At 39.7% G+C, this 8398-nt stretch overlaps 2 protein-coding genes across 5 annotated transcripts in view; one reads left to right on the forward strand and one right to left on the reverse strand.

Annotated features, from left to right (window-relative positions):
• The window catches only part of LOC138059153 (myb/SANT-like DNA-binding domain-containing protein 4), a 1691-nt gene extending 1168 nt beyond the window's left edge, over positions 1-523 (reverse strand). Inside the window, exon 1 of one of the 2 annotated variants that reach the window (XR_011134166.1) lies at positions 1-34. This exon is cut by the window's left edge and continues 72 nt beyond it. Coding sequence is in view for 1 of the 2 variants with exons in the window: in XM_068904686.1 (XP_068760787.1) it covers positions 90-507 (418 nt within the window). In the remaining variant the exon portion in view is untranslated. Of the gene's footprint in view, positions 35-89 lie in introns of those variants that run through there. The other variant, XM_068904686.1, reaches the window with a different exon arrangement.
• The window catches only part of LOC138059106 (uncharacterized), a 17815-nt gene extending 11435 nt beyond the window's left edge, over positions 1-6380 (forward strand). For 2 of the 3 annotated variants that reach the window (XM_068904626.1, XM_068904628.1), the window contains exon 3: positions 5294-6380. In XM_068904626.1, coding sequence (XP_068760727.1) covers positions 5294-5339 — 46 coding nt within the window. In that variant the 3' untranslated portion in view covers positions 5340-6380. The remainder of the gene's footprint in view (positions 1-5293) is intronic. The other variant, XR_011134151.1, reaches the window with a different exon arrangement.
• Positions 6381-8398: the final 2018 nt, after the last annotated feature.

Genomic DNA, 8398 nt, shown 5'->3' on the forward strand with positions numbered 1-8398 from the left:
AAGAAAAATAAACATGGCCGGTCGTCTGTGTGCAAATATAATCACATGACAAGTTTCGTAACCTAGGAACAACCGTATTGTTTACATACCTGTCTCAAACCCATTCAAGCCGCTGAAACCTGGCGTGTCTTCAAAGACTTCAATAATCTCTCTACTTGAAGCACTTACGGGTTTCGGCGGCGGCCCTCCTCCAGTCTTCTTCGACTCTCTCTTGAATTCAGAGAATTCTTTTTTCGCGGTACTGTGAAGATTTTTCCACTTGTCCTTCACCTCGGACACCGTACGGTTTGCTGTTCCCACTGCATTAACAGCTCGCGTAATTTCTTCCCAGATTTCTTGTTTCTTTTTGTTGGTGACATTATTTGTTAGTTTCGACTGAATAGTTTCAAGGTTTTTTTTAACATTTTCAGTAATCACGCCAATTTCGTAAACGGAAAAGTTGGGTTTTCGTTTTCTTTCTTTTGCTTCAGAGTTTATTTCTTCACGTTCCGCGACACATTCCGCCATTATTTTTCCCTTCAGGTATGGCCTTCACCTTCTATATTTTTTTTTCGCGCGCGTAGCCGCGAAGGGGCAAAATAACTGGTTTTACTGGTTTAATCCGAGCTTAGTCGGGGGATAGTTAATCGAGGATTAAATCTGCTTTCAGGAACAGCTTTTTATCCTTGGATTAGTTATCCCAGGAATAACAAATTTAATCGCGGAATAAACGCTAATCATGGGTTAGTTTAATCGGCTTTCGAACAACCGGGGCCAGAACTGAAGTTGAATCTGTCCAACAGTAGACTCGGTGAAATTTCATATCCAGCTCCTCTCTAACTATCTTCACAGAAATCACAGCAGCCATCAGTTCCAATATTGGAATTGAAATTTCACTTAAGAGGGCTAGTCTCGCTTTCCCCATCACAAATGGACATTGCACTTGGTATGGTATACGGTGGTAAGCCACTGCTGCGTACCCTGGTCGTGAAGTATTGGAAAAAAGATACAACTGTGTCTCCCTAACTTCGGCAAACTGCATGGGTTTAAAACTACGATCTTGTTGGACCTCCTCCAGTTTAGGAAGGTCATCTAACCAGCGCTTCCACTGGGCTTGCTCCGTTTCTTAAATGGGATCATCTCATCCAAGCCCTTTTCTGGTTAAAGACTGCAACAGCAATTTGGCTTTCATGACATATGGTGCGATAAATCCCAACGGATCAAATACGGAATAGACAGCTGATACCACTCCTCTGTGCGTCATTGGTCGCTGGTTATTATCTGCAAAATCGTTTCCGAAGCCTCCCAGACAAGCTTGTCCTCTTCGATATTCCACTTGAGACCACGTGCTATTTCCGTCGGTGAATTCTCTAACTCCAAGTTCTTCACTGACTTTGATATTCCAACCTCTGGAATGGAAGATAATACCTCTCTGTCATTGCTGTCATGAAACGAAAAGCTTCTCTTTTAAGTAATTCACACAGTTCACCAGCTAACTTTACAGCTTTCTCTGTACAACTTGTTGATTTCATCATATCATCCACATACATGTTGCGCTCCACTGTCTCTACTGCTTCGGGATCAAATTCTTCTCCGTACACATGTGCAGTCTCCCTCAAGCAGAAATTGGCAATACTGGGTGGCTCCAAATAAGTGCTTGACCATTCGGTATTCTTCCACGTCTTTGGCTAATTTTCCATCCGGCACAGTCTTTTGGTTCCACCACCACCTGTACAAACATGTCTTCTATGTCTGCCACTAATCCCACGACTTCTTGTTTAAACTGGCCTAGAACACCCACCACCTAGTTCGTCTGATCTGATTCCTGTAACAGTTGTTGATTCATACCTCCATGCCTTAATCGTAAACAGCCCTTACTTAGTCTGGTTTAAGGAGGCTCGAAATAGTTTCTCCTTTTCTCACACAAATAAACATATTCTATTCTTAGATACAGTTAGGGTAATCATATCAAGACGAAATTTGGCCAGGGTATTAAGTAACCATCATAAATTTCTCACATCACATTTTCCTGCAAAATACTGTTACCATGGAAACGATATAAGGCATTTCTTTGAGCCTTAAAATGAAATCTTTCGATACAGCGTTACCAGATATAGTTGGAAACAATCTCTAAAATATTCAAAATTCAACAAATTCTGGAGGTCTTTTAAATAGGTCTCTAATCATCGTTTTCACGTACAGAATTTTTTAAATTTCAAAGACAAACATTTGAAGCCAATTGAAGTTAACATGCAAAAAATGAAAAAAGAATACCGTCCGGAAGAAGAGATATAAACGAGTGAAGTTGCAAAATCAGGAAAAATGAGGGGCTTACACGATCGGCATTTACGCATGCGTCACCCGCTGAGTCAGCGCGCGAGTGGAGCTACAGGCAAACACAAACAGATTTTAGTGTTTGTGCAAAATTTCGTAGTTTTCGTGAATAGGAGATGTATGTTTATATTCCATCTTTGTAAGAATTAGAAGAAAGGTGAGCGAAATCAGCGGTAATTTTATTTCCGGTGACCCATTTTGAATTATAAGCTGACGTGAACAGCTTTAGATCCTCCTTAAGAGGGTGAACAACAGGATGATGAGGGAGATACCATACCGGCCTTTCTTGTACTTCTACCAACTGCTCCTTCGGAATCTTCTTAGCGTGACCGTTCTCAATATAATCACCCATTGCTGCTTTGTACGTTACATGCAATACGTCGTCTTTCATCAGTCTTTTCTTCAACAGCAAACTTCTTCGCTCCGCAACGACCCTGTTGTTAGGTAAAAATGGAGGATCACATCGCCAGGGCAAGGGCAACTTGATAATGCCCATCTGCAACTGTGAGAGTTTCATCCATGACGTCTAAGGCCTTCATGTCCTCCAGCGATGCGCAAACTTTAGTCTCCACCTCAGTATTTTCAAAATCAGTCTTTCACAGTCTTTCTAGTTGTTGTTTCAGTTCCTCATCTTGCACTTCACGTTCAATATCGGCTAGTGATGGAGTGTGTTCAAATCTATCATCACACTTTGAACTTTGCTTCTTCTGCAACTACTCTCGCACAGGCATAATTGTCATTTCGCTTCACACTAAAGGCGTAATGGCTTTCAGAGTTGTTAGGAAGGCTTCGCATTTGCAAATCCCCACTACTGGTGCAAACGATCGGGCTGTCCATTAAAAGTAAGAAGTTAGAGGAACATTCATTACTGTTTCTCTTTCCTCCAGCAGGACCGATCACTGCCCAACCCAAGCTGAATCAAACGGTGACTGGTTCTCCTTCTCCACCTGCACGCCATTCCAACGGTACAAACAGCTCGGGTATTGCTTCAAACCAACAATCAATCAAACGGTCCCAACATCCAACTGTTGTAAATCAATAGTCTGCAAATGAGGCCAATTTTCATGGTGTTTCGAGCGTTAGCCCCTCGTCAGACTGACGAAGGGCTAACGCTCGAAACGTCAGCTTTTAGAATCTCTGTACGGTGGCTAATTTGCGCGCGAGCTATTCTTGATAAGTGCTACAAGTTCCCTGTAGCTTCACCTTATAACCAAGCACTTCAAGGCATTCAACCAGCTCTTCATGCGTTCCCGCCGTGAAATTGCGCCAAACTTCATCATGTATATGTTGTTTTCATTTTATAACTCTTCTTCTTTCCCACAATGATCCATCACTTTCTAAATGGCTCATAAACATAACTTGTACAAGAACTGAACAATGCGTTTGCTCTTTCGGCTTCGTAACTCTCAAAAAATTCAAATCTTTTTGGCGGTTGTTTTACCCGTGTACTCTTTGTTGACTGCGGAAGGCTTCTAAAGTCTAACTCTGAAATACCCTTACAAACATCTTGTTGATCAATGTTCCCCCGCCAACGGAAAGCGAATGCTCAGACATCGTGTCCATTAACACTGTGTGCGATGCCGAACACTCAAAACAATCCACAGAAAAAATAGCGAATCTTCTATCTCAAAACGATGATTAAATGTAAAGTTTTGTTCTTAAGGCTTCCCTTCTTTTTAGCGAGTGTTATCACACGTTTACAGCTTGGTCTTATGACAAATAATTTAGATTATTGTGTTTAAAAATTTTGTCTAAGCAATCGGCGACTGAGTGGTCTAGTGGTTAGGAGTGGTCAAAGGTCAGCAAATAATCGTAGGTTCGAGTCCCGAGTCCGGATTGCCGGGTTATCTTTTAAAGGAAATATGTTCATTTCCCAGAATTCCTTTCCAACTGTCAGTGTCATGAAATAATGATTATGGTGTATTCAAAGCTGGTTGATACTATATTATTATCGTAACACCAGTCTCGAGAATGAGTTGTAATACTCGTCTTTGACTCGCGAGCGGCAACCGGAAGTGAGATGTTTTCCTTCTTAACTTGTCTGGGCACTTCCATATTTATATCACTAAGTATCTTTTCTCTGTTAGAGACGACTAGTCTGTCCAAATCGCAGTATTTACATTTTCCAATTATTTTGCGTGCTGTTCTTGACAAATGTTTATTTGTTCGTCTCGATATAAATGAAGCCCACTTTTTTAGACAATTACCCTTTTTTTTTCTTAATCTCGCGATATCTATTTCATCCACTTTTCTCGACTCAGAGCACGTCAATTAAATGTCAAACAAAGTGCAGAAATGTCAAAAAGTGCGGGAAGTTGAAATAGTGCAATTGAAATTGTTGCATTGATAGCCAATCAAATGCGAACCCTGGATGGCGCAATTTTTGCGTGATCTGCGTGCGTTGCTGTTGTATCTCGAATTGTTTCACGTATAGATTCGCATACACCGTACTGTGAAGGTGTGCCCGTGCACAAAATTAGGAGCAAAAGAAACACACACCAACCCCAACAAGTGGAAAAATAGTTGCCCAGTGTGACACCCATCAAGCAACTTGTTTCGCAATTTGAGATTTACTTTTGTCGCATCAAAATAGCCCTTTTCACGGTTAGTTTTTCTCATTTGCATTACAATGTAATCTAACGTGGGTGCGAGGCAATTTCGGGTTAAAACTACAAAATAGCCCGAAATTGCCTCACATACATGCTAGATTACATTGTAATGCAAATGAGAAAAACTAACCGTGAAAAGGGCTATTGCAAGACAAATTGCCGAGTGTAACAGCGCCTAAATTTGTCTATTGCGTTGTGCGAAAAACGCAATAAGCGAAAATTTAATACTATGTATCGGTTATCTTCAGTTTTTTTCTATTCCACTCGAAAATGTACTGAAAACGTGACCTCTTTATCTCCCTTGAGTGAACACTCGATCGAGAAGAAAGGGTCATCAATTAATCAGGCGATTGATTTTTGTTTTCCTGCAGGTCCAAGCATAAGAAGTCAGTTTCTTGTGGTTGTCTTGTAATGTGAAGAAACAACGGTGATCATTGAACCACATTGTCTTCTTGTATTTTCTGGACAAATACTAGTGAACTTTCTAAAACTCGCATGCATTCTAAACTCTGTGTCAGACTGGCAGAGCTGTGCAGTTTTTCTTGATTTGTAGTAGCAGGTTGTAGATGGACATCCATGACCTATTGAGTAACCGTGCGAGATTTTTTAATAGACGACTTAGTCTAGTGCAACAGCATGCACTACGTTGCTCGCATTTAGTAAATTACTGTGTTTCTACGATTTACTTCGCGACGAAAAAAGATACGATTATTACTGTGGATAGAGGCTTTATTCTTTTTAATTGGTGCATCTTAAGAGTATGTTTCCACATTTTATTTTATATACAACCGTTTTATCGCTGGAAAGTTTGCAATTTTTAAAAAAGTGTTTTAGTGGTAGGTGTAATCGGCTGTATTTTACGTTAAACTTGTTTACTCGATTCGGCTTTTTCTAAGGCTGCAATTCAGTTATAGAGGCATCCATTTCAATCCATTGTATTAATTCCAATTCCATTACACGTTCAGTAAATGGATAAAAGTGTTACCAAGGGTAACCATTCTTATCAGTCCTTTTAAGATTTTAGTTTAATTAGTTATTAGAACAGTTGAAGACTTATCTTTTCACAAATTTTAACTTTGATAGGGAGTTTCGTCTTGTGATAAAGCAAGGTTGAATTTCTAAGCTTTGGGTGACTTATCCGCTAAGATTTTGCAATCTGAACAGTCTTTGTATGAGAAAAAGTACTCATATATATGTTTATGAGCCCTCAGAAGACGACTACGGGCTTTTTACAGCAAAATTCGATGACATATGTTTTTGTTAGCTTCCGGCCGCCATATTTGTGCCCCTCAGAGGGACACAAAGGGTCAATGGGAATACTTTACATTTTTGAAAATGTACGATTGAGAATTACTTTGGTCATTTTTCTGCACATGGTGTTTAATTAAAACTTGACCAAATGAAACCATGTTGCCTCGCAGTTATGAGCGCAAATTACTATTGCGTCGAGAAGCCTGAAAAATTCAGGACTTCAACGGAGTTAGGACTTAAACTTCAAACTTCAAATATTCAAATTCAGTACTTCAACCCCGTTGAAGTCCTGAATTTTTCAGGCTTCTCAACGTAATAGTATTGCGCTCATGACTGCGAGGCAACATGGTTTCATTTGATTTCATACCCGCAGTGCAACATATATGATGCATTTCATATACATCATTAAAACTTGATCCTTTCTTTTGTTGCAAAATATAGCTGTTGTAAGTTTTGATAGTGGAACAGTTTGTGTAATTGTTACATTTAGTCAATTTATTCTCGCTGAGGCAGCCGTTAGTTGTCACCGTTGCAATAAAATATTTTCGGAGGCTGGTAATTTGTGCCATAAATACTCGAGGAAAAATCATGTGAAAGGGCATTTTCAGAAATTGGTGTTAGGATGTGTACGCGAGCCCTCCTAAAACTCAAAGCTTCACTACAGCAACTTCAACATACACTTAATTGCCCACTCCCCACAGAGGCTTTTCAGGCAAATGATGCAATCAACGAAACGACGGAACAAAACAACAACAGCGACTGTTAATAATCACAGAGGTAGACTGCATTAGTGTCACCTCCGGTTGGAAAGAATAGTTCTTTCCCGCACTTTTTGCTTTGCGTTGCGAAGTTACGTTATTCCTTTTGAACACTTTGCCTTATATGCTGAGATTAAGAAAGCTTAATTCTACACCAATTAATCGAAGATGATAACTAAAAGCAGACAAAACAACATGAAATTTTAAAACTGCTGCAGTTTAAAATGGGAAAATAAGTTAAGTCAAAGATCATTGTGGCTAAATGTTTCTCAAGTAAAAACGTCGATAAGCGCACCAGCATCGAGCGATGCCATGAAAACAGACAGGTTTTATCAAACAAGACGCTCTTTAAAGCGTTCACTCGGAATAACATGCATGTTGCACAGACGTAAGGTGATACATTTTGAAGAGTTAGAAACAAACTGCAAGGATTCAAGAGACTAAAGCGATGTTCAAATTTGCTAATTATGGAACAAAAATAGTAAATGTTTCTGCAGCCAGTTGAAGTCTGGAGGGCTCATGACAACGGATAAAGTATTGGTGAACATTGCGTAGGGTTTACAGCCACCAAGCAAAAGTAGTAGTTTGATTTGGTGCAGGTTGTCGGATCGGAAATAATGTGAATCTACGCAATGCAGGGGTGACATACAAAGAGAAACCAGTGGGCCAAGGGAGAGTGAAACACTAGCGTAGCGAGAGAGAAAACTTGTGAAAATCATTCTTTTTATTAATATGGCTAAGTAAAATTTAGCCCTCCTCTTACCAGCTACATCGGCAACCAGCTGGGAAGTTTCGAAATTAACAGTGTTGCGAATAATGTGGTGACCACCCTTTAGGTAGCTAACATAAAGACCATGAAACAATTAAAAAACTGACATCCGCGGATGAAGCTGAAAGAAAAAGAATTTCGGGCATTTCCAACATACCGCTGCTGGGAGTTCTGTACTGACGATTTCATCATGTTGTCAACATGCAACATCATGGTTAAGATTAACTATCTTATTCATATCATTTCGATTGACCGTATTCCGGAATAGGAATACATGGAATATAAGTTAGAAATCCTTTGTTTTTACGGAGATTCACATTAAAATTGTCAAACGTCTGCTAAAATGCTATTTTAAACATATTTTTATTGTCCTTGCTGCTTCGAAACGCGTCAAACATACCGTTATAATCATCACTCCACGTATTCTTATTCCGGAATAGAGTCAATCGAACGCGCCCTAAGTGTCTAAGTGGGAGGCTACAGAGGTTATAACTCTGATACCTTTCAGGTATTTCGAGTAATTGCCCACAATACCAATTAACAAATCCAGTCCGTGTTTTACAAATCCAATCCAGTCTGTGTTTTACAATATGCCAATTCACAAAGATAGAGATAACGTGGATTTTGCAACAATTTGACGTTTCAGTCAGTTTATGACTTTATCCCAATAACGCTGAGGTGTAAAAATTTCTTATTTA

Source organism: Montipora capricornis, chromosome 8 (genome assembly GCF_036669925.1).
Source record: "Montipora capricornis isolate CH-2021 chromosome 8, ASM3666992v2, whole genome shotgun sequence".
Taxonomy (NCBI): domain Eukaryota; kingdom Metazoa; phylum Cnidaria; class Anthozoa; order Scleractinia; family Acroporidae; genus Montipora; species Montipora capricornis.